The 27605-nt window shown below is 34.9% G+C and overlaps 1 protein-coding gene and 1 long non-coding RNA gene across 6 annotated transcripts in view; one reads left to right on the top strand and one right to left on the bottom strand.

Annotated features, from left to right (window-relative positions):
• The window catches only part of SEMA3A (semaphorin 3A), a 553371-nt gene that overhangs the window by 449388 nt on the left and 76378 nt on the right, over positions 1-27605 (top strand). For all 5 annotated transcript variants that reach the window (XM_061413769.1, XM_061413770.1, XM_061413771.1 and 2 more), the window contains one exon: positions 1275-1394. In XM_061413769.1, coding sequence (XP_061269753.1) covers positions 1275-1394 — 120 coding nt within the window. The remainder of the gene's footprint in view (positions 1-1274; positions 1395-27605) is intronic.
• Positions 904-27233, bottom strand: LOC133245975 (uncharacterized). Its single transcript, XR_009735833.1, has 2 exons — positions 26938-27233; positions 904-1533 (listed from the first exon to the last, which is right to left on the bottom strand). It is a non-coding gene; the product is annotated as an uncharacterized LOC133245975 (long non-coding RNA).

Here is a 27605-nt window from a genome sequence, read left to right on the forward strand (position 1 = left end):
GACCGGGAGGCCTGGCGTGCTGCAATTCATGGGGTTGCAAAGAGTCGGACACGACTGAGCGACTAAAGTGAACTGAACTGACTTTGTTTTCTGAGTATTTCTCAAGTCAGTGATTTAGAAACATTAACCTGTCCAAATAATCAACAAGATAATATTAGTTTTTACTGTCATTATGGTAGATTATTTGGAGGAAATATTTATTGTTTTTCTGTTGATAATTTACATAAGCAAGCAGGCAATAATGCATTTTCTGGGTGGAATAATATGAGGCATTTTTTGTTTAAAGGAAAGAAAATGCCAATTTTACAAACTTTAGTTTATTAAAAGGCGATATGATATATATTTAGTATAGGAAACTTGGGGTTAAACAGACTTGAGTTTGAACTTTCACCTTGACTTGCTAGTCTTTCAGCTGAGGAAACTTGGGTTTCTTGAAGTGTAAAATAAGGATAACATGTACATCAGGGGGTTGTTGACAGAAGTAAATGAGATAATTTGAAAGTGTCAAGCCAGAACCTGACTGCCCCACAAGCGCAAATGGTATGCAGTAAATATTAAGTTGTCTTTCTCCTTGTTTCTTTTCCCTTTCTTCTAACCTGCTGATTATGATTCTTCCATCATTAAATTCTGTCCTAGAGTTAATTCAATTTAAGTAGAAATGAATCAAGGCACAACAGAATCTTGAGCTATAGTGATTATGGCCTGTGTTTATCAAAATCCCCCTCTTCAAACACATTTCTGTTATATTTGAGACTCTGTGGTGGACTTGTTTTATGATTATATGACAGCTCATACCAAATTAGAATACTTTTCCCACTTGAGATATTAAAAAATGGAAGGCAAGAAAGTATTAGTCTTTTGTCAATTATAGCAAAATTTCATTAATTAATTAAGTCCCACTAAAAAGGAAATATATTAGAAATTTAATTTTTTGATTAAAGCCAAAAGTGTAAGTAATATTTTACGAGACTGTAAAAAATAAAGATATTAGAATCATAGTAGCTTTAAACATATAAAAGCAGACAATGTGGTACATATAATTTTTGTTTCCATTCATAATGTCCACTGAATCATATTTTACTCAATTTTTCAAAGTTAGTGCTAAATGAGTAGCGAGATAGTCCCTTCTACAAAGATATAGGATAAATATCAGTAGCTTTGCATAATGATGCAGAGGGTGTTAGGCTCGTCTTAACATGAAACTTGTACTTAGTTTTGGATTAAGTTGCCTTAATTAAAGTACGTGTATGTGATTTTATTTTATCACGACGCAGATGGAGAATTATACTCTGGAACAGCAGCTGATTTTATGGGGCGAGACTTTGCTATCTTCCGAACTCTTGGGCACCATCATCCAATCAGGACGGAGCAGCACGATTCCAGGTGGCTCAACGGTAGGTGCTACTGCTGGCAAGAGCACAAGCACGTAACATGGCGTCTGTAGTAAGTCAGCGGAGAGGCTTCCTCCTGTTGTGCAGGCAATACGAGCTTGAGATTCAGTGTGCAGTTAAATTCATAGTGATGACTTCATGGCTGTGGGTGTGAGAAAGTGGGGCAAAAAGAGAACAGAGATTAAAAATTCTGGAAAGTATTTGCTTTGTGCCAAAAGTAAAGTTTCTCAGTAGTTAACAATGGAAAAAAATAGATTTGGGCTGGAGCTACGGAAGGGAGACAGTGGAAAAAGATAAGATGCCTTACCAATCTTGTCTTCCAGAGACACCACCACAAATCTCATGTAGTACTTTTTTCCTCCACATCTCTCATGTTGCCTTTAGAGCATCATATAAATTAGTAAATTGTGCTAAACACATTACATTGTGCTAAACACATTACACTGAAAATATTTTTGAAACATTGGTATCATATTGTTTGATTCTCCTTTAATCTTTCTAAAATTCTTTTTTCCACTTTACAGGTTGGGAAATTAAGACTAATATGTGAATCTAAGATTACATCTACCCAGTAGATAGATTTTGGAAAAGAACCTAGTTTTTTGAACTTCAGGTGCTGGTGTCACTCCTGGATCAAGCAGATACTTTTTAAAAAATTTTATTTTTTGAAGTGTAGTTGACTTACAGTATTGTGGTAATTTCTGCTGTACACCAAAGCAATTTGGTTATACATATAGAAAATACTCTTTTTCATATAATTATTTTCCACTATGGTTTATCACAAAATATTGAATGTAGTTCTGTGTTCTACAGAGTAGTTCTTTGTTGTTTATCCGTTCACTATATGCTGGTTTGCAAAGCAGATACTTTTAAAATTCTTTTTCTTTTTAATATATAAATAAATTTACAATTGAAAATGATAAAATTCATATGCCTAAAATAAGTAAACACTACTTTCACTCAAATTTTAAACCAAATAATCCTTATGTAAGTCTTCTATGTAGTTTTTTTTTTTTAATTATGCATTCATCAGTGATTTTTATACTGGTCACTCAAATATGTTCATAGATGTTTTTATTATTAAATAAGTATCTCCATTTATATCTGCCCTCAATCCTATAAAATAAAGATTCCCAGTCCCTAATCTCATTTTCATGAATTCTCCTTTGGTTTCACATACCTTATTAAGAAGGATGAACTTCATAGCTTACAATCCATCTATGTACTCAGTAAGGTACTTGATTATCTCAGTATTTGAACTTCTGCCACATTTGTTTCTCCTGCTCTTCTAGGGTTACTTCAAATTAATTTCATCTCTGTCTTGTTAGAGAAAAATCAAAATCTGCTTCTGAACCTCTGAAATTTCAGGAGACCACAAGTTGTGGGTTTTTGTTCTCTGTGCTCATGCTCAGTTGCTCAGTCGTGTCCGACTCTTTGTGACCCCATGAACTGTAGCCCACCAGGCTCCTCTGTTCATGGGATTTTCCAGACAGGAATACTGGAGTGGATTGCCATTTCCTTCTCCATTGTTCTCTGTATCCCAACTCTAAAATGACTATTTAAACCATAAAATATACCTCAAATTACCTCAGTCAGCATTCATTTCTCCTATAGCAACGTTTCTGATTGTCCTGTTATTTTTCATGTATTAATGAAAATGATGTGCCTCTTACCTTCCACCTTTGACCCTACTGCCTTTGCTCTTAATTGCATTGATTTTTTTTTCATAAATTTACCCAGTTTACTTTTTTTTGCTGACTTTATTGGTTCTTCACCTCTGATTTCTTCCCTGACCTGAAAACGTACTCATGTACCCTACCTAAATTCTCCATTTAATGATGGTGAACCACAAGGTCCCTAGATGTCTTAAGTCCGTAGTCTGGTTAAGGAACTTGTTTACTCAACATTTTCACTACATTTAGCTGTTTTCATCCTGACTTTGATCCCATGAAACTGCTCTTCCACTAATGACTTTCTGTGATTTTTTTTTTAAATAAATCTCCATTTCGACTGTCTCTCCCACAGTGTTTTCCACTAGCCTTTTCTCTTTAAAAGAGTCTCTTCTATGTTTCCTGTATTTCCTGCTCTCCAAGTATACAATAAATATGATATTACTTGCCAGTTGCTGTCCTTTAAATTAATATGATGCCTCCCTAAGACAATTCATGATTCAGTACAAACACAGTGGTAATCAAAAGGGACTGGGCATATAGCTAGATACCTGCTGTCTGGGAATAGAGGAGGTAGAATGGTACCAGGTGATCATCTGAGAAATTAGAAGCCTCACCAAGAAACAGAAAAGATGCTGAGATCGTGATAAAACTCTCTGTGTAAAGTCATAAAAGACCCAAAGTCTAAAATCCCAGGACAGTTTTGGAATATCCACCGTCAATTATTTAACCTCTGCTCTGTCAGTCAGCTCAGTCGCTCAGTCATGTCCGACTCTTTGCGACCCCATGAATCGCAGCACGCCAGGCCTCCTGGTCCATCACCATCTCCTGAAGTTCACCCAAACTCATGTCCATCGAGTCGATGATGCCATCCAGTCATCTCATCCTCTGTCGTCCCCTTCTCCTCCCGCCCCCAATCCCTCCCAGCATCAGAGTCTTTTCCAATGAGTCAATGCTTCACATGAGGTGGCCAAACTATTGGAGTTTCAGCTTTAGCATCATTCCTTCCAAAGAAATCCCAGGGCTGATCTCCTTCAGAATGGACTGGTTGGATCTCCTTGCAGTCCAAGGGACTCTCAAGAGTCTTCTCCAACACCACAGTTCAAAAGCATCAAGTCTTCGGCGCTCAGCTTTCTTCACAGTCCAACTCTCACATACATACATGACCACAGGAAAAACCATAGCCTTGACTAGACGGACCTTTGTTGGCAAAGTAATGTCTCTGCTTTTGAATATGCTATCTAGGTTGGTCATAACTTTTCTTCCAAGGAGTAAGCGTCCTTTAATTTCACAGCTGCAGTCACCATCTGCAGTGATTTTGGAGCCCAGAAAAATAAAGTCTGACACTGTTTCCACTGTTTCCCATCTATTTGCCACGAAGTGATGGGACCAGATGCCATGATCTTCGTTTTCTGAATGTTGAGCTTTAAGACAACTTTTCCCTCTCCTCTTTCTGTAGGGACTCAAAATTAGTAGGAACAAACTTCTTTAAACATGGCTATCTAGTCAGTTCTCAAAGTGAAATATTTATGTAGTAGGAGAATTTTTTTTTTTTTTAATTCAGCAAGGAGACTTTGATCTACTAAGAACTCTAAAGGGCATACAGGCTTTCACTGTCCATGAGAAAGAAAATCTCATTAGAAGATGGAATAACATAAAGGAAAGTGTAGTATACATTTCATTTTTATGGCTTTGGTGGAAAAAAGTCATCAAGTTAAAACTGTTTTTGTGCTACAAACTCACATGTTGACAGCTGAGTCTGAAGAATTTAAACTGTGGGAAAACAGTCCACAGTTCTGTACTTCATCTCTGCAAATGTGCAGTTCATTTGAGAATTCAGTTATCAGTCTCTCAGCACTAAATGTGAGAACTGATTTTGCCAAATTAGCACAAAGGTTACATTTGACAGGGTGCAAAAACCAGAACTGCTGCAAGATGGAGGATGCAGACCTATCTGACTTAGAACCAAGGGGCTGTGTGATCACAACCTCATGAAATTAAATACCACTGAAGGACAAAATTAGAAACATAATGTTTATACATACATGCATAAAATAAATGAGTTTTGAGACTTCAGCATAGACTACACAATCAGTTGTGCTGCCAGAAGTAATAAATTACCCTGCAAGGTACTTTTTGAATGGTCTTCCAGGCTATTCAAATTAATTTTGGTACAGGAATTACTTTACTTTTATCAAATAAATTCAAACCAATTCAATTATTTTGGAAGAATTAGTTGGCCTACTTTAGATGACTTTTAATTTGTGTTTTTTGCTAAACTGAAATTAGAAAGAAAAACTGCTGTCTAGAATTAGATCTTGAAATGTCTCAGTTTTTATGGAATTTCACTATTTTCATAATTAAAACTCATTAAAGTTTCCATTTTGTAATAGGAGAAATAATGGCTTAAATTCAGTTTCACTTTCCCAGGAAATAAATCACTTTGATGGCAAAACATGAGAGAGATGGAATCTATTGATTTTTTACATAACTTAAAAAAATCATTTATTCTAGCCTCTAGTTTAAGATTGCTAGATATTAGGACAACATTTGATTTCAGAAAATGTACTGGTATGAGTTTGACCTGATGTACCAAAATTCACTATTTATTTTTTTTTTTTTGCTTTATAAATTCTATATTATACAGATTTAAACTTCAATTCTAATTTTGGTTTACTAACAGCATGAAAATTAGGTAAAATTGCCCTCTTCATAGTAAGAAGAATAAAAGCTTTAATAGTAAAAAGAAAAAAGTTCACCATGCTGTAATAATAATTATTTTTAATATTTATTATGTAAATATTATCACCTAGTATTCTTGTTCTTTTTAGCCATGAACAAGAAGATGGAGCAGATGGATAGCTAACCCACATTTATTTTTCTATTTAATGGGCTAATCAGATCAGATCAGATCAGTCGCTGGGCTAATATTTGATTGCTAATATTGTTTATGTCTTGAACTAAGGTTGGAATACTATATGATAGAAGAAAATACTATTATCTTCTTATAGTTTAAAAAAAAAAGAAAGAAAAAGGACTACATGATAATGTTGTATAAAGTACTAAGCAAGTGATTGGCATGATGCTGCTGCTGCTGCTGCTAAGTCGCTTCAGTTGTGTCCGACTCTGTGCGACCCCATAGATGGCAGCCCACCAGGCTCCCCCGTCCCTGGGATTCTCCAGGCAAGAACACTGGAGTGGGTTTCCATTTCCTTCTCCAATGCAGGAAAGTGAAAATTGAAAGAGAAGTCGCTCAGTCATGTCCCACTCTTCACGACCCCATGGACTGCAGGCTCCTCCGTCCATGGGATTTTCCAGGCAAGGGTACTGGAGTGGGGTACCATTGCCTTCTCCGGATTGGCATGCAGTAAGCACTTAATAAATTTAAGGTTTTCTCTATGCTTTATCCCAAATCCATTGGGTATAACATGCTTAGTAATCATTTTTAGACTCATTCTCTGTGTATAACATCTGAGTCAGGACAGTCAGAATTGGGTTTAATGTATGAAACCACATGGATCCTTGAGAGAGCCAAGGCCTAGTACACCCAAACAGACCTAAATGTGGTGCCCAGAGTGTGAGGCTTTCCCACTTACTTCAGGAAGACCTGTTTTCTTTTAGTGGAATTTCCTAAAAGGATTGTGCCTGTGGATAAAGCAACTCGTTTGCTTTTTTTTCCCTTTTCTGTAATTGAAATGGTATGTGAGTCATCATTCTACTTCCTCTCACTTGTAACATAGTCAGACCAGGGTAGCCTACACTTATTTGAATCAGCATGGCTTCCTCTGTGGTCATGCACTAGGATATTTCATGTTCTCTAATGATTCAAATTTCTCTACCAGATATATTTATTTTTTGAAAATGGAACCAAGAAATATAACCACAAATATCTGAGGGCACAAATTAATACTTCATGGTACCAGATACCTAATCTCAGATCACTTGTACAGCTCTTTTGATACACTATTTTAATTCTACCATCTTTAAAGGCATGAACTTAACAGCGTTATCCAACTGGATTTTCTAATAAATAAAATTAATCAGCTAGTTTGGCATAATGTCAGACTTATTAATGATGCCATTTTGAAGTATTTCTCAGATGAAAGTAATAATATTTTGCTGACTTGGGGGAGGAAGTCCACTGGAAGCCTTATTTTATGGTTATGTGAGCGCATGGTATTATAGATGTGTACTGACCGTTCAGGTAAAGCAATAAGAACAACAACTAAACATCCTCTATGAAAGAAGCAACAAAGATAGTCTCTTTTAACTTTTGAATTATATATTCTATGAATTATATTCTGTATTCATTAGTCAACAGTTATGAAGTATCAATGCATAGAATCACAAAAGTGTTAATAATTTTGGTGAAATTATGCTGAAACATGGATATATAAATATTCATATCTAGATCTAAACACAGTCTGGTAGGTCTGTTTTTTTCCTCATGAATCTATTACCAGAAAAAAATTTCATCCTAATAAAGGATGTACACCTGCCAGAAATGCAATTTTTCCAAAAAATAAATATATATAAAATTTTTCTGAAATTATTCTTCTCTCTAAATGATGATAAATTTAATATACTCACTTTTAATATACTCCATTTTTCATAAAGAGCAAAAGTTAGTAAAATATATCTTGATTGTCTTTCTTGAGGACTGATTTTTTGTGTTACATTTTATCTAAGAACCATAATCACTTTTAACTTTTTTTTTAATTACCTATACTAATGAAAAGAAATTGAATAAAACTTTGGAAGAAAAATTAACTCAGAAATAATGTTTGGAAAGTCATTTGTTTTCAGGCCACTGAGAAAATGTAGCTGAAGAAAATTGTTAGAATTTGCTATTTTACCATTTTTTAATAATGGACTAAAAAGTACAACCCTCAAGTATGGCACATTAATCACAAAGCTTGAACCACTTATTTCAGTAGTTGAATGGTGAGAGTAGAAAATAACATTTTGCTGTATGATTACATTAACTGAAAAAAAATTCTACTTTTTAAAAATTAAAATTTAAGAAAATGTATAAAAGTAAAGCAAAATCTTAGAAAATTCTATAAGTTAAAGGCAGTTCCCTTTTTCTCTTGGTTCTTAACATGATTTTTCTCTCATCTCACCATCGACTTAATGAATACAGAGCCTGTCTATACCAATTTCCTCTTCCAGAGTCACTACATTCAGAGCTTGGTGGGTCTCAATAGGGATTTACTGCTGACTGAGTAATCTGGGTTCATGTGTGCAGTGACATCTAGCAAGAGACTTACCCTGAGAAGTGGATACCATGACAATGCGTGTAACCATGGTGTGACTGGCCTCTCTGACACGGCTCTCAAAAGCTTTCCCTCTGTGAAAACAGAAGCCTGTTTGCAAATTAATTAGTTTCTGGCGGCAGCTTGATTGTTGACCCAGAGTTTGTAGAGTGGAAAAACAATCAGATTAGTGTGCTCAGGGTAAAAGACCAGTGCGCAGTTGCGTGTGGCTTGCTCAACTATTGAAACCATGAATGGACTGAAACAAATTCTTTTCTGAGAAGCCTAGGCAGAGGTTAAGTGTGATGAGCCTAGAGCTCCCAACAGTAGGAGTGGGGAAATTAAAGGATTTTAGTCAGATAAAGCTGAATGATGGCAAGCAATGCCGTTGAATTTTAATAGCATGGACAGTTTTGATGGGAGGGTGGCAACCGGTTAGGTTCTAATGACTGAGTAGAATAAGTTCACATTATTATTAAATGTAGGCTTGACACAAATACTTTCATAGTAGAAATTTTCAGAAACTTTCCGATGGGGAAGTTTTCATTAAATTTGTATCAAAGGCTGATATGATGATATCTAAATGAAAAACTGTTATGAAGTAACCTGTCTTTTTATATTGATAAAATTTTGTTGATGTATTTACCCCAACTGTTTTCTAAGATGCAATCCTCATGTGCTGAATGTAATTAATCATGAGTCAAAGAGAGATCTTGACTCATGAGATTGAGTATTTTGCTATCTATTTTTGCAAGTATCAAATTAGGTTAACTGTGCCAGAGAATGATGTGTCAGGAGCTTAGGACAAAAAAAATTCTGCATACAGTTTTTGATGGTTAAAATTAGTCAATAGATTATTGTTTATGCTTACTTTTTTAAAATTACCTGACATAATAAGCCGTATATACTCTTCCTTCTTAGATACCACTGGCAGATGTCTCCTTAAATATAGCTCTGAGGGCTATCATGATACTTTCCCATTTAAAAATCATTTATATCTTTCAATTTACAAGTGAATTGAATCCAGATTTCGCTGCCTATTAAGTTCTTTGTCATCCAATCCTAAATGACCTCTCCAATATTAAGCACTAACAAACTGAAATTAAATTGTGTCCAAAAACTTACTATTATTTTCATTTAGCCATAGCATTCTCTAAAACGATTTTAATCTTTCCTACCTTGGAATCCCAGACCACATAAATGCATGTTTGGATTTAGCACAGAGCCTACCACTTTGCCTTACAGTTTAGGATATACCAAATAAAAAACAATTCAATGAATCTACTTTGCAGGCTCTGTAGTCAGATTGTCTGAGTTTGTATCCCAGGTCCATTATCCCTTGTGACTTTGGTGTTTATTTACCTTACTTATTTTTATCATCCATTTATGATTTGTAAAATATAAGTAATACTAATATATTATTTTTCTGAAGATGCATGAGACAGCCCTTGTAAGGTAATAAGAACAGTGTCTGATAATATGGTCAATGCTCATTATGACTGTGGTTGCTGCTGCTGTTATTTGCATACCAGCTCTATATCTAGAATATAGTGCACATTTTGCAAATTAATACAGTTAGCCAGTCTGCAGATTTTTTGCCTTTCTTAATCTGTTCTCAGGTTACTTTTTCTTAATTTAATTGATTGTTGTCAATGTATGTATGGGCAGTTAATATATCAAAAATATTTGTCTTTAGTATTAAAATAATATATAAACATTGTAATAAAATTGGGCTTAACAAAACTAGCAGATGAAACAAATGATGAACCAAGCGTAAATGTTAATAAAATGTATTTTTCTAAGTATTAATTTAGCTCTATTGAGTGCATTACTTACCACTGAAATCATTAGGTGAATATTTTAGTTTTTCCAACATACTTTTTTAAAAAACATTGACTGAATTGAATCTAGGATATTTCTTTATCTTGCCATATCACAGCTTAACTTTTAATTTTATTTTTCTTGTGAAGACATCGTCTATAACATTTGGGGTGAGAGTTAAAAGCGTGGAGTCTGTGGAACTTGACTGCTTGAATTGTACAGTAGCTAAGCAGCTACAGACAGCTAATGTGAGCTCTCTGTACTCAACATCCCTTTTTTCAAGAGGAAATAATAATAGTTCCTTCCTTATTGGATTGTCATGAGGATCATGCATAAGTAAATTTCTATAAAGCCCTTGGAAAGTAGGCTACTTTTACCAAAAACAAACCTAACAAGCAAACAGAACAACTATTGATGTTAACTGGTTTCATAGCATTATGTAAGAAATTTAAATAATAGAAAAATAAAAATACCTAGCTATGTCAAATCACTAAAGATGTAGTAGAATGCACACACAGTCTTACTAAACTAAGCAGCCATGCATTTCTGAGAAAGCAATGAAAATTACTTAAAAGGAAAACCAAGCAAGATGAATAGTGATCTATGCCCTTTCCTTAGGTTAAGTCTATGCATAGAGAATTTCTTGTGGTCAGTACATTTTGATAAAAATAGATATGCTACTCTTTTGCTTTAATAAAGAGGAGGAGTTTTTCTAAGCTTAGTTATATACTTATTACTAAGTTACATATAACATTGGTGGTGGTGGTGGTTTAGTTGCTAAGCTGTATCCAACTCAGTGATTCTGTCTGTGTAGCTATTTGGCATTGCCATGAAAGTTTCCCAAAGCCTGGCACATTCAAACACATCAGAGAACCAAAGGTTCTACCAGAGAAATTAATCTTAAGCTCATTTGTGTCCAACTCTTTGTGACCCCATAGACTGCAGCCCACCAGGCTCCTCTGTCCCCGAAATTCTCCAGGCAAAAATACTGAAGTGGGTTGCCATTTCCTTCTCCAGAGGACCTTCCGAAACCAGAGATCAAATCTATGTCTCCTGCAATACAGGGGAATTCTTTACTGATGAGCCACCAGGGAAACCCCCAAAATGACACTGAAATGCTGTAAGCTTCATATAGTCAACCAAACATAAATCACAAAACATTATGTAAGAGAAAAGTATTTAAAATATTTTCCTGGTAATGTTAGTAAGGAAGATTTAAGTGTGTTTACATGCCCTTAGAAGAAATATTTTCAACAGAAATGTTTCTGTCATTATATGATTTAGGTAAACTAGACAAGAGAAAATCATATCCCTTCATTCCCACTCCAGCCTCCCACAACTTCCTTCAGCAATCTGTCAATTTCCTGTGGTAATTTTGGATCAACACATGAATTCTCTATGACATTTTACATATGGTACTATTATTATGTTAAAATATACTAATTCAAAAATAAAGATACGCATTTGAAAACTATAATTTATTATTAGTAATTTTCATAAATTAAGTATTTTATTCATTATAGAAGTATAATTTTATTATTTTATGATGATTTACTAAATCATAACTATTTTGGCATTTAATGTAGGCTGTTAGCATAAAAGATGCATCAAAATGTACCTCTTCAGTATATTTATAAATCTCTCTTCTTTTTGTTATTCAGTCGTTCAGTCATGTCAAACTCTGTGACCCATAGACTGCAGTATGCAGGGATTCCCTGTCCTTCACCATCTCCTGGAGTTTGCTCAACCTCATGTCCATTGAGTCGATAAGGCCATCCAACCATCTCATCTTCTGTCATCCCCTTCTCCCCCTGCCTTCAATCTTTCCCAGCATCAGGGTCTTTCTAATGAGTCTGCTATTCATATCCGGTGGCCAAACTATTGGAGCCTCAGTTGTAGCATCAGTTCTTTCAATGAATATTCAGGATTGTTTTCATTTCAGATTGAATGGTTTCATCTCCTTGCAGTACAACGGACTCTCAAGAGTCTTCTGAAACACCACAGTTGAAAAGCATCAATTCTTTGGCACTCAGCCTATATGGTCCAACTCTTACCTCCATACATGACTACTGGAAAACTCATAGCTTTGACTATATGGACCTTTGTCTGCAAAGTAATGTGTCTGATATTCATATGCTGTCTAGGTTATCAGAGCATTTCCTCCAAGGAGTAGGTATGTTTTAATTTCATGATTGTAGTAGCCATCTGCAGTGATATTAGAGCCCAAGAAAATAAAGTTTGTCACTGCTTCCCTCGTTTCTCCATCGTTTGCCATGAAGTGATGGGACCAGATGCTGTGATCTTTGCTTTTTTGAGTGTTGAGTTTTAAGCCAGCTTTTTCCCTCTCCTCTTTCACCTTCATCAAGAGGCTCTTTAGTTCCTCTTCGCTTTCTGCCATAAGGGTGGTGTCATCTGCATATCTGAGGTTATTGATATTTCTCCTGGCACTTTTGATTCTAGCTTGTGCTTCATTCAGTCAAGGATTTCTCATGATGAGTCTCAGTGAACTCTGGGAGTTGGTGATGGACAGGGAGGCCTGGTGTGCTGCGATTTATGGGGTCGCAAAGAGTCGGACACGACTGAGCGACTGATCTGATCTGATACTGCATATAAGTTAAATGAGCAGGGTGACATTATACAACCTTGATGTACTGCTTTCCCAATCTGGAACCAGTCCGTTGTTCCCTGTCCAGTTCTAACTGTTACTTCTTGACCTGCATACAGGTTTCTCAGGAGACAGGGAAGGTGGTCTGGTATTCCCATCTCTTTAAGAATTGCCCACAGTTTGTTGTGATCCATACAGTCAACAGCTTTAGTGTCATCAATGAAGCAGATGTTTTTCCAGAATTCTCTTACTTTGACCAATGATCCAATGGTTGTTAGCAATTTGATCTCTGGTTCTTCTGCCTTTTCTAAATCCAGCTTAAACATCTGGAACTTCTCGGTTCACATACTGTTAAAGCCTAACTTGGAGAATTTTGAGCATTACCTTGCTAGCATGTGAAATAAGTGCAATTGTGTAGTGGTTTGAATATTCTTTGACATTGCCCTTCTTTGGGATTGGAATAAAAATTGGCCTTTTCCAGTCCTGAGGCCACTGCTGAGTTTTCCAAATTTGTTGACATTTTGAGTGTAGCACTTTCACAGCATCATCTTTTAGTATTGAAATAGCTCAGCTGGAATTCTATCATCTCCACTAGCTTTGTTCGTAGTGATGCTCCCTAAGGCCCACTTGACGTCACACTCCAAGATGTCTGGCTCTAGGTTAGTGATCACACCATCGTGCTTATATGGGTATCAAGATCTTTTTTGTATAGTTCTTCTGTGTATTCTTGCCACCTCTTCTTTATATCTTCTGCTTCTGTTAGGTCCATATCATTTTTGTACTTTCTTGTGCCCAACTTTGCATGGAATGTTCCCTTGGTATCTCTAATTTTCCTGAAGAGATATGTCAGTTCAGTTCATTTGCTCAGTGGTGTCTGACTCTTTGCAACCCCATGGACTACAGCATGCCAGGCTTCCTTGTCCATCACCAACTCCTGGAGCTTACTCAAACTCATGTCCATTGCGTTGGTGATGCCATCCAACCATCTCATCCTCTGTCATTCCTTTCTCCTCCTGCTTTAAATCTTTCCCAGCATCAGGGTCTATAGTCTTTCCATTCTATTGTTTCCCTGTATTTCTTTGCATTTCCTTTTTTTTTTAATTTTATTTTATTTTTAAACTTTACATAATTGTATTAGTTTTGCCAAATATCAAAATGAATCCGCCACAGGTATACATGTGTTCCCCATCCTGAACCCTCCTCCATCCTCCCTCCCTATACCATCCCTCTGGGTCGTCCCAGTGCACTAGCCCCAAGCATCCAGTATCGTGCATCGAACCTGGACTGGCATCTCGTTTCATACATGATATTTTACATGTTTCAATGCCATTCTCCCAAATCTCCCCACCCTCTCCCTCTCCCATAGAGTCCATAAGACTGTTCTATACATCAGTGTCTCTTTTGCTTTCTCGTACACAGGGTTATTGTTACCATCTTTCTAAATTCCATATGTATGTGTTATTATACTGTATTGGTGTTTTGCATTTCTATAACTACAAATAATCTCTTCCATTCGCTTAATACAGAGTTTAAAAAATGTCAGGGTTTCAATGTCAGAGAGAGTCATCCCTTTTATACATTTATAAAATCCTATGTGAAGTTGGTAGATTTATTTTTCCTTTGAAACCTCCATTGCCTTTTTCTGTTTGGCATACATACAGCAGGATTTCAGTGGCAGTCAGTACAGAGTTGTATTGGGGGGTGTGTATGTTGTATTTTGACCCATTTACAATTAGTAAGCTTGAATCTCAGTGATCCTGAAAACTAATATTGCCAAGATTGATATCAAATGATGATTGCCACTAACTACTTAACACCTATAGAGTTCATCAACACATATTAGAATAAATAAACACATTATACCCATGCTTTGCAGGACTAGAAGACAATCCTCTAAGTCAAACAAAAATGACAATATTCTGAAAAAAGAAAACAAAACACAGAAATTACCACTAAGCCTTACTCATTTTTGGATGAATTAAAGAGACATCTAGTCATATTAATAATTAAAATTATAAAATTTTGGCTTATAATACTAGGGTGAAATGGTAAGTTATAAAATATCTTTGATCAGAGATTTTCTTATATTTTCAATAATCATATTAAATATTTGAAGAGAAATTATTGAAGTTGTGGGATATTGCTGTTCCCCATAAGAAAGCTAATGACTATTGTACTTCTGATGATTTATTTTAAATAAATTAAAGGGGAAAAAATCACATTCTTTATAAATTTTAAAGTAATATAGTCAACTCTGATCAAGCAATCAGTGTCCTAATGGAGAAAATATACTGTAATTGGATTTGAGAGACCTTAAGATATTGTATGTTAATGAATCTTAAAATGTAAACTGGTTTTACACTTTTTTTTTTCCTTAGCCAGAACTACTTTTACTTCCTTTCTTGTCCATTTCAAATTCCTGAGTAAGAGCAACTTGCAGAATGGAATTGAAAAGACAGGCTGGAGATAGGGGTATGGTGGCAGGAAAGAGAACAGGAATGGCAGAGAGTCAGAGGATCCAGTTTTAATGGCCTACAGTGTTGAAATCATTTGGTAGTGATAGAGCTGAGGCAGCAACAGAAAAGAGGGTAGCCATGTCATAAAGATATGCCAAATCTCTACTCAGTTTAATAGTTTTGATAGTTTAATAGTTTTGATTTTGTATAAATGTGCTGCAATTCCATTTATCAATTCTGTCTGTAAGCTACTCATGAATTCCCAAACTTTTCATCTTTGAAAAGATCATACTTTGTTAGTAGATTATGTCACAAATATTTAGTACAGAATATTTTGATATTAGTAGCAAAATGATGCTCCCTTTAATACACTGTAGTGCAACTAAGGAAGCTGAGTATGTCATTGCTATTAGATGGATTACTTGGAACTACAACATATTTTCTAGGATGAGAAAACATAGGAGATTAAAATCATTAAGAGGGAGAAAAGTTTTCAGAAAACTTAACCTATCCACTGTTTGGATGTAGTCAGAAAAGAAAGATGAAAATTATAGAGAAATAAAGAACAGATTAATTCCTAATGGTTAATAGTAGCTTCCTAAATAGATTGTCATTATCACTTAACCACAGTAATAATATCTGTCACTACAATAAAATTTATAATATCACTTGTTGAAATTAAGATTCTTAAACTATGCTCTTGAGTCTCCTATCTAAAAGTCTAACCCTGAAGTTTATCATGTAAATTAGAAGTGATACATATTAAATAATTTTTCAGTCTTGGAACAGTAGAAAATATTATTGGAACATATGTTAATTCATGAGCCATTTTACATCTTATCATACAAAACAAATACTATATAATATGACATGATAGAGGTAAAATAGATGTTGTTAATGAGACATTAAGAATAAATCACTTTTAGGTAAACTAAACTGTCATATTTAATTACTATCTACAGTGTGCTTACATTCTGCTTTCTAACGAATGTCTTTACTTTCCCCAAGTCTAGTCCTTTCCCATCTCATTCAACACTGTCTGTCTTTGTATAGAACTTTAGTTTATCAGTCGGCACAATTACTAAAGTAGAATTCTACTCTTTCATCTGTACCCAGCACTTCTATTGAGCGTGCTCCTAGATCACTGATAATAGTACAGTGAATACCTAGCTACATTTGCTAGCTATAACATATTATTCTGGCCAACTTCCATTTTTTGGGTGCACATTAAGCACTCTCTTGGTACCAAGAACTATTATAAGAAACAGCTGAGTAAGAGAGATCTCTGCCCTCCAGGATAATACTAATAGAATTCTTTATCAAATGGAAAACTCTGGAGGTTTTAGCATGTCTATGGGATTACATGCCTATATGTCCAAGGAGTCTTAATATCTTAAATCCATTGTTTAACCCATAAAGTAAATGAACAAGTATATCCATTTTTCTTTCAGTGAAACATGAACTTTTTGATTCAGTTGATTTCCACGCTTTGTTTAACTCAGTATCAGAACCACAGTGTCTGAGCCTTTTACTTATAAAATGATACCAAGATTTGACAACTTATGAGGGAGGCTGCTTTTTGTCCTTATATCTACAGTGGTCTCTTATAAAATATGTGTTTAAGAGAGTTCAAAATCCAAGAAATTGGCAACCCCTTTTTTAAGTTTTGTGGAAAAAAGATGGGAATCAGTTGGAATAAAAAAAAAAACTGTACATAATATGACTTTCAATTTTTAGGAGATACTATTTTAGTGGAATATGTCCCTAATTATACATAAGTTTTTAAGTAAAGTCATCCCAAAAATAATGAGACAAAAAGAGATAATGGTTAGAGAGAATTCGTTAAGGAGTAGAGAAAAACCAGAAACAATATTATTTTATATAAAGCAATTAAGCAGAAATTCTAAACGCTTTTAGATAGATAATCTAGAAGTTCTGGGCTGCTTTCCAGAAAGTAAGTAAATAAGATCACTTCAACTAGTCTCTGAGATTTAAAAGAAATATGTAAAAATAATGAATTCATCATTAACAATAAGCATGATTCTTGACCCATTCTCTCAGAGTAAAAACATTTCATTTGTTTAAAATTTTTAATTTCTCATTTGATTATTTAAAGCAGTGGTTAAATAATCTCCCTATTTCTTTGGATTTTACTATATTAATCTATAAATTATATTGTTGCCATATTTTAACACCTTTTATAGCTTCTCTATAAATATTTGAGGGGGCACAGTAACAAATTGAAGGATAATATTTTGAAAGATGAGGAAATCTACTTTTACTCAGTGTTTTAAACTAATTAATATACATAAGCATGTCTTGTTATATGGTCTAAGAAATTTATTCCAACATGTAATTATATAAGGCTCAGAACATTGCCCAGGTAATGGTTGTATGTATATTATAATTTTTATTCCATGGAAAAATACAGAAATCATAGGTCCACTAGAAAATAAAACGAATTTAATCTATATTAAAGTTAGAAAATATTTCTTTGTGTTACTAAAATAAAGAGAAGCAAGCCCTGTACTTATTAAAAACAAAATTGAAAGTATCAAATTGGTTTAGAAAATACCTTTATTAGTCCTGACTAGGTGTCTGAAAGGTGGAATATAGGTGGAAGCTATTCCATATTAGTACTCAAGATCTTATAGAATCTGTATTAAAGCAGAAGCAATGGGGAAGAGTTGCAAGGAAAAAAATAGGAAATGGAATGCTTGCACTGAACAAAAACACAAATTGACTTAAACAGCACCGATTCTAAATTGCATCCACTGTACTGCAAAGGCATGACGTTAAGTGTTATTACCCTGAATATTTGAAAGTTTTAATAATGAAAGTATTAATTTGTAAAATTGATGTTTTTACATAAAGACATAATTGAAATCATTATCAACTGAAATCCTGTGATCATATAGTGTTTTATATTATTCAAAGTGCTTCCTGTAAAATCACTTCATCTTCCCAAAAACCTTGTGAGATAGAAAACTGTAAGTAATAAAATTTAAGTAACCTACAAGAGGTGAGTAATAATCTTGTATCAACTGAAAACAAGATGAAATATACCTTCTTTTTTTTTTTTTTCATTTTATTAAAAGGGGGCCTTTCAGGAAAAAACAGGGCCTCCCCTCAGCAAGAAACACCACAGTGCTTGTCAGTATTTGTATTTGGCCTTTGAAGCAAAACAGAAACTAAAGTTAACTGGGGTTGTGTATTTCAGTAAAGGCTCATCTTGCAAAAACAGAGGCAAATGCTGAGCCTGCATAACAGAGCAGATCTAGGGCCGAAATACACCTTCTGAACTCTGTTGTCTTTCTAACATGTTCATTTTATTATTACAGTTGTATACTTTTTAAAAAGCCAATATTTGCCACACTTAAAGGAGTCTATCCACCAGTGGTTCACATAATTATGTCATTTATACATAGCTCAAATCATTGAAAACTAAGCTGATATAAATCCTTATTTCCAGGAGTTTGGCCCTGGGAGTAGTAACATATGCATCTCCCTGGGAATTTGTTAGAAAACAAAAATCTCAGAGCCCACTCACACCTACTTAATCAGAATCTTCTCTCTGTCAAAGTCCTACATTAGACCTGAGGACCAAACTATCAAAATATACCACACCTTTGAACATTAAAGAAGAAACAGAACAGTTTTGTTACATTCTACGAGTGAACAATCCTATACCTCAACTAAATTGACATTGGCATATAAGAATGTTTGTATGATACGTGTGTATGTGTTTGGTGTTTAGACTCTACTGTGATGTGGTCTAATCTAAACTTTGTCATTAATATTGGCTTTTAAAAAAAATAACTATATTTATTCTGTGCTACTTGGACTTTTCTCTAGTAAGTACTGGGGCTTACTATCCAGTTGCAGTGTATGGGCTTCTCATTGCAGTGGCTTCTCATTGTGGACTGCAGAATCTAGGGTGCTTAGGCACAGAAGTTGCAGTTCTGGCCTCTAGAGCACAGGCGTAATAGTTGCGGCACACTGGCTTAGATGCTGTGTGGCATGTGGGATCTTCCAGGATGAGGGAATAAACCCGTGTCTCCTGCAATGGTAGGTTGATTCTTTGCCACTGAGCCACGAGGGAAGCCTTAGCCTTATTAAATTAGTAGATTTTGGTTCTGTTTCAATTGGAGAATTATAAATACCTAGTAAGTATATCCTTTGAATGGGTTGATTGGAATTTTAAGCAACAATCACTGGTAAGACCTTTGTGTAAGTCTAGTAAGACCCAATGTAGACAGCACATTAAAAAGCAGAGACATTAAAGGTCCGTCTAGTCAAAGCTATGGTTTTTCCAGTAGTCATGTATGGATGTGAGAGTTGGACCATAAAGAAAGCTGAGTGTTGAAGAATTGATGCTTTTGAACTGTGGTGTTGGAGAAAACTCTTGAGAGTCCCTTGGACAGCAAGGAGATGCAACCAGTCCATCCTAAAGAAAATCAGTCCTAAAAATTCATTGAAAGGACTGGTGCTGAAGCTGAAACTCCAATACTTTGGTCACCTGATGTGAAGAACTGACTCGTTTGAAAAGACCCTGATGCTGGGAAAGATTGAAGGCAGGAGGAAAAGGGGATGACAGAGAATGAGATGGTTGGATTGTATCACCGACTCGATGGACATGAGTTTGAGTAAACTCTGGGAGTTGGTGATGGACAGGGAGGCCTGGCGTGCTGCAGTCCATGGGGTCGTGAAAGTCGGACATGACTGAGCGACTGAACTGAACTGAGTAAGACCCACCCTACCCTGCTTGAATCATCTAGCAAGACAGTGTTGGTGAATACAACTGTGTCCGTGGGCCAGGAAGATTCCCTGGAGAAGGAAATGGCAACCCACTCTAGTATTCTTGCCTGGAGAATCCCATGGACAGAGAAGCCTGGTGGGCTACAGTCCGTGGGGTCACTACAGTGTCAGACATGACTTAGGGACTAAGCAGTAACAACAAAGCACCTTTATGCTAACCCATAAAATCCCCCACAACTACATTTCCTGGTAAATGTTAGGGATTTTTTTTTAAAAGTAGTGGTAGAGATGGTGACTTCTAGGTTCAGAAAAGCCTCAGATAGTTTTAAAAGAGTTGTTTTTAGTATAGGTTTATATGAATTAACTTCTTTACACTTGAACTAAACTAGGACTAATAATGTTTTATTTTAAATAATAAACTGGATGATAAAACAGCAACATAGTATTTAAAATATGTGATAACTAATTATTTGCCTGTAAACTTCCCTGATGGCTCAGTCAGTTAAGATTCTGCCTGCAAGGCAAGGCACCTAGGTTCGATCCCTGGGTCGGGAAGATCCCCTGGAGAAGGGAATGGCAACCCACTCTAGTATTCTTGCCTGGAGAATTCCATGGACAGAGAGGACTCTGGCGGGCTACAGTCCTTGAGATCACAGAGTTGGACACAACTGAGTGACTAATCCAAATACCCTTTTGTCAAAAGTATCCAGGTTAAAAAAGAAAAACTAGACTTTTAGTGCAAATATACAGATAAAATTCAAACATAAAACCGAAAATTACACATTTTATGTTTCAACTTTAAAATTTGTATTGTGACATTAAATTTTAAGTATTAGGGATATGATATAATTTATATATATAATACAGCATGTCAGATATTAAAAATCTCTAGTATCCAGTGTACATAGATGTAATCCTTAGATGTAAAAAAAAAACCTTAAAATAAGTGCAAGTTGTTTTGTTAAAGTAACAGTAATTGTTCGTTTCCAATATATTGAGATTAAGCCAAAGTACAAAAAAGGTGGCTAATGTTAAATTTGAATTATTAGTTCTTAAGGGATAATAAAATCTTGAAGATTAAACAGAGTATGTAGTAAGAATTGTTTTCTGCAAATTCTAATCACTTTGAAAACTATTCTATAAATTATCTTCTTTAGTGCTTTGAATTTCCTTCTCCACATAATTAGACATTTTCAAGAATCAAAACTATTATTGTCTCTAAAGAACAAAAGCCATGGAAACTGCTAATTATATCACAGTTGAACATGTTTTTCTTTGAAGAGGTCCTGAATTTTCAGCATTTTGAGAACACATTCTGATCAGAATGTGATAGAGTTAATTCTAACTTTGCTGATTTTGCAATCAAGATAATTAGTTTCTTCCTATAAACTCTGTTATTAAAAAGTTTCCAAGGTCTGTGTCAAATAAAAATTGACCTAAATCCTCCCTGGTTCCTAAATCATTATTTTAAGAATCAGTCTACAATGTGGAAATAGATATTTCCTTTCCCTGGAATTCAGGGGCCTAATGGAGAAGGCAATGGCACCCCACTCCAGGACTCTTGCCGGAAAATCCCATGGATGGAGGAGCCTGGTAGGTAGGCTGCAGTCCATGGGGTCGCTAGGAGTCGGAAATGACTGAGCGACTTCACTTTCACTTTTCACTTTCATGCATTAGAGAAGGAAATGGCAACCCACTCCAGTGTTCTTGCCTGGAGAATCCCAGGGACGGGGAGCCTGTTGGGCTGCCATCTATGGGGTCGCACGGAGTCGGACACGACTGAAGCGACTTAGCAGCAGCAATGAGAGGGAACTCAGAGGTAAGCCCCTATGGATGCAGTCCTTGAAAAAGGGCTTGAGCTTTTACCAAGTCCTAGGAAATGGGCAGATTAGAGAGAAGAAACTTTTTCCATTTCCCTTGCAAAATTAACTTTTTATTTCACAGAGGAAAATTTTTTTGTTTGATTACATATTCAGAAATGTTTTGGCAAAGTAATTTTTTATGATAAAACTGGCTTGTTTTTTAAAACAACTATTACTAAAATTCACAAATACCAGTTTTGCTATGTAGATTCTGAGCTACTTTTCAGAGAGAAAAAAAAAAAAAAGTAAGCGGAAATTGTGTATACACCTGGATTTTAAGAACATTCCAAAGAAATAAATTGGTAGTATAAATTTTGTGTTACTTAAGTGGTTCTGTTCTTTTCTTGACAAAGTTTCAATGTATCAATTTAACTTCCAGTCATATAAAATATGTGGATGAGATAATTGAATGAAATCCCTAAGAAATATCTGAGAGAATAGACAAGAATAAATAGGCTTTCAGGCCATTCAAGTCAGCTAGAGCTATAGTATCACCAATATCAATATCAGACGAAAAGGTAAACTAGAAACATGTATTTATGAGTATCCAGATATTCTAAATAAATGCATAAAGTCAATTCTAGTGTTACAAGAATGATTCAGTAAGTATAAACCTCTCAGTTCATTACCTTTATATTTTAAAAATAAAATCTGTTACCTTTTTAATGTTGAAAAATTAATCAGATTTTCTGATTAAAATTTGTTAGCTAAGAGTAGAAGAATATGTCCTTAATGTGATAAGAAAGAATTGAACTACAATTAAAGTTCTTACTGCCCAGAAGCATACCAATAATGTATATGTTATTATTAATTATTTTAAAATAATAGACATTGTATTTTAGAGCACTTTTTGTAAAATTAACAGTAAAATTGAATGAAGGGGACAGAGATTTTTCCACAGAATTCTACTCCCCATATGCTTAGCCTCCGCATTATCAACATCCCCTACCAGAGTGTACATCTGTTACAGTTGATGTATTAATACCTATACTGACACACACATTATCACCCAAAGTCTTATATTTATATTAGGGTTCCCTCTTGGTATTTGAACCAATGTATAATGACGTATATCTGCGCTTACAGTAATTGTACAAAGTATGTCAGTCTAGCACTGTGAAACCACTGACCCAAAAAGCCCCTGTGTTCAACCTCTTCATTCTTTCCTTTCTCTTAATCCCAGCAACCCCTGATCTTTTTACTGTCTGTATATTTTTATCTTTTCCAGAATGTCGTGTTATGAAATCATACCATATGGTATGTAACCTTTTGCAGATTGGCATCCTTCACTTACTAATATACATTTGTTTCCCCTATGTCTTTTTCTGGCTTGATAGTCCATTTCTTTTTCGCTCCAAATAATATTCCATTGTCTAGATTCACCTACTGAAGCACGTCTTGGTTACTTGCAGGTTTTGGCAATTTTGAATAAAGCTTCTATAAACATAATGTGCAGGTTTTTGTGTGGATATAACTTTTTAACTCCTTTGAGTGTATAGCAGGGAGCATGATTTTGGGGCCATGTGGTAAGGGTATGTTTAGTTTTGTAAAAACCACCAACTGTCTTCTACGGTGGCTGTATCATTTGAAATTCCCTGCAATAAATGAGAGTTCCTATTGCTTCAAATCTTTGCCAGCATTTTGTGTTCTGGATTTTGGCCATTCTAATAGATGTGCCATGGTATCTTGTTGTTTTAATTTGCATTTTCCTAAAGATATGGAACATCTTTTTCTGTGTTTATTTGCCCTCTTCGTATCTTCTTTAGTGAGATGTCAAAGTCTTTGGCCCATTTTTTTAATCTGATTGTTTATGTTCTAATCGAGTTTTAAGAGTTCTTTTTTTTATTAGATGTGTCTTTTGCAGATAGTTCCTCATAGTCTGAGACTTGTGTTCTCATTCTCTTTATATAATTGTTTTTCAAAAGATGTATTTATTTCTATGAAGTGTATCTTAAACTTACATCTTTCCTTTTATTTTAAATGTTACCAAGTGAATGAGATATGACTACAGATTGGAGAAAGAGTTGAAAAGAGTTACTGCTATGTTTTTCTTCCTTCTCCGAGAGATTTAAATCACTCCTGTACTATATCTCTTTGCTGTGTTTTCTTTTTTTAGCTCTTTGCTTAAACACTGAAACTTTTAAAAAATAAATCACGTTCACTGAAATGTACTTTTTCATCTTGTTTAATAAAGCAGAGTAAGCACATTGTATAAAAAAATTTGATGAACTTTCTGGCAAAGGGAAGGAAAACGTGCTCTAATTTAAAATGAGGTAAGTTAGGAAATAACATGATTCTTGAACCTCTACCAATTTTCTCTCTAAGGGAAAGTTTTAGTGTGAAGTCATCGATTAAGTAAGAGCATATAAATTATTTGTTATCATGGAGCAGTGGCTTTTCTAAACAAAACAAGTTCTATTTTCTTTGGATGTAGACAATGAAAGTTTGCTGCCTTGGCCCTTCATCCAAGCTCAAAATTTATTTTTAATTTATATTATATGCAAAATATTGTAATTACTTAATGAACATGGAATCCATTGATAGCTTGATTATGTTTTTAGAGAGTGGGGTTTACATTATACATATCCCATTTAATGTTAATATCTATAATGATAAAATATTTTTAAAAATTGCCTTTTTCCCAAACCTTTTCAATTTTGTAGAAATCCATTGGGGGAAAAAGTCTATATTAAGTCCTTGAGGTTTAAATATAATCAAAATAAATATCCAACTTATTTTTATCTCAAGAATGTGTACATTATATATGTATGTGTATCCATTTGTAACCATTATTAGATAATGAAAATTCTTCCATGAAATTTCTCTGATCTTCTCAAGTAACAAATCATCTAATCTAAACTTGTGCTCAGCCATGGCCAACTCTTTTTATGCTCAGTTGTATCTGCCTCCTTGTGATCCTGTAGACTGTAGCCCACTGGCTCCTCTGTCCATGGAATTTTCCACCCAAGAATACTGGAGCAGGTTGCTGTTTCCTACTCCAGGGGATCTTTATGACCCAGAGATTGAACCCAAGTCTCTTACATGTTATAAATTGGCAGGCAGATTCTTTACCACTAGTGCCACCTGGGACATAATTCAAAAACATAATGTAAAGGACACTTTATGATGATGCCTAGAAATGAATTTATTTATTTAGGACCTAATCCAAGACATAATTTATAGATATTACAACTTTCTGTATTTAAGAAGGAACAAATATTCCAAAATTATAGAAATGCCTAAAAATATTATAGTTGAGGTAACTGTATTAAATCTAAAGACATGAACTGTTTCAAAATCCATATCTATCATGATATAAAACAGACCTACAGGTCATTATTCATAATGTGCCTATAAATAAAAAGAACATCATTATGCAACTCCTGAATTCTGCAATGGAGAAAAATCACTCTTAACTTATAAAGAATAAGGTATATAATTATATCATTCCCATATTTAAATATTGAAGAATTGCTTCTTTTACAACAATCAATAAAAAAGACAACATGCTTACAAGGTAAAAGGGTGAAACCAGACCACATTTATTAGATAAGTATCAGATCATAAGAAGTGAGACGTAATCCTATGAACTGATAGATCCATTTAATTTAACTTAGATTAATATTCCAATCACTCATCTTAAAATCTGCTATGTGCTCAATACTGTATATCTGTAATTTGAGAAATTCAATAAAATAGAGAAACGATTGTATAATATACATGATAAAAATAAATCAACCAGTTCTAATGAGATGGATAAAACTGGAACCTATTATACAGAGTGATGTAAGCCAGAAAGAAAAACACCGATACAGTATACTAACACATATATATGGAATTTAGAAAGATGGTAACAATAACCCTGTGTACGAGACAGCAAAAGAGACACCGATGTATAGATCAGTCTTATGGACTCTGTGGGAGAGGGAGAGGGTGGGGAGATTTGGGAGAATAGCATTGAAACATGTATAATATCATGTATGAAACGAGTCACCAGTCCAGGTTCGATGCACGGTACTGGATGCTTGGGGCTGGTGCACTGGGACGACCCAGAGGGAGGGTAGGGGAGGGAGGAGGGAGGAGGGTTCAGGATGGGGAACGCGGGTATACCTGTGGCGGATTCATTTCGATATTTGGCAAAACTAATACAATATTGTAAAGTTTAAAAATGAAATAAAATTTTAAAAAAAATCAACCAGCAGGACAGAGAGATGAAAAAATACAGCAACATGTTATTTCTTAAAAAAAAAAAGAAAAAACACAGAAACTAAACATATATTACCACTTTTCAAACATTTCTACAGCATATAGGCAATTACAATATGAAAATATTCCTATTTGAATGTAAAATGTTAAAAATCACAATATTTAAGTAAAAACAACATACATTCTATCTAGATATAGAAAATCAACCATACACTGAAGATTTTATCAGACAAATTTTCATCTCTGTGAAAATCTAAGTAATGTTTTCAATGCAGGCTCAGTTGTACGGCTTGAATTTCTTGATTTTCCTGCAGTTTGAATTTAAGACTAAGTTATAAAGATAAGTATCAGTAAAGAAAAGAAAGTAAGTGATTTTCTTACCACCCATAATGATAATTATTTACAGGCTATGTTTTCTTAATTTATCTTACTCCTTATATGTGTCTTAGCACACCTTAACAGAAAGTTAATATAAACATATTACATTTTGTTTCAGAGACATAGAAGTAATTTTAAATTATTTTTCTAAGAAAAATTTTCATATACAGGAAATTTGAAAGAATTTGATAGTGATGCACATTTGTTCTCAACCTGTATTCTACAAATTTACAGTTTTCTGTAATTTATCACGTATCTATCTATCCATTTTTCTTCATCAACCATCTTTTTTTTGTCAATTCAAAATAGATGTCAGCCATCAGCACACAATTCTCAAATGATTAACAGTGATTCAAGTTCAATATTGTTTATTTTTTCTATTGAGGTGAAACTTATATAGAATGAAACACACTAATAACAAGTGTAGTGTACAATGAGTTGTGACACATGAAATACTTCTGTACCCTAAGTGCCAACTAAGGTTAGAAACACCCCAGAAAGTTTTCTCTTGCCCTTTCCTAATCAATCTCCATACCTTTGTCCCCAGCTGTGAAGCTGCTGCGAAGTCGCTTCAGTCGTGTCCCGACTCTGTGCGACCCCATAGACGGCAGCCCACCAGGCTCCCCCGTCCCTGGGAATCTCCAGGCAAGAACACTGGAGTGGGTTGCCATTCCCTTCTCCAATGCATGAAAGTGAAAAGTGAAAGGGAAGTTGCTCAGTTGTGTCCAACTCTTAGCTATCCCATGGACTGCAGCCCACCAGGCTCCTCCCTCCATGGGATTTTCCAGGCAAGAGTCCTGGAGTAGGGTGTCATTGCCTTCTCCTTGTCCCCAGAGGAATCCACTATTCTGAATTTTTTACAATAATTATTCTTGCCTAGTTGAGAAACTCATAAATGGAATTACACAATACATGCTCCTTTGTTTTAATATTTTTGAAATTCATCCATAGCATTACATATATCAGTATTTTGTTTCTTATTATTTCTGGGAAATTCAGTTCAGTTCAGTCACTCAGTCGTGTCCAACTCTGTGACCCCATGGATTGCAGCACACCAGGCCTCCCTGTCCATCACCAAATCCCGGAGTTTACTCAAACTCATGTCCATTGAGTGGGTGATGCCATCCAATCATCTTATCCTCTGTCATCCCCTTCTCTTCCCACATTCAATATTTCCCAGCATCAGGGTCTTTTCAAATGATT

The sequence above is a fragment of the Bos javanicus genome, chromosome 4 (assembly GCF_032452875.1).
Source record: "Bos javanicus breed banteng chromosome 4, ARS-OSU_banteng_1.0, whole genome shotgun sequence".
Classification (NCBI taxonomy): Eukaryota; Metazoa; Chordata; class Mammalia; order Artiodactyla; family Bovidae; genus Bos; species Bos javanicus.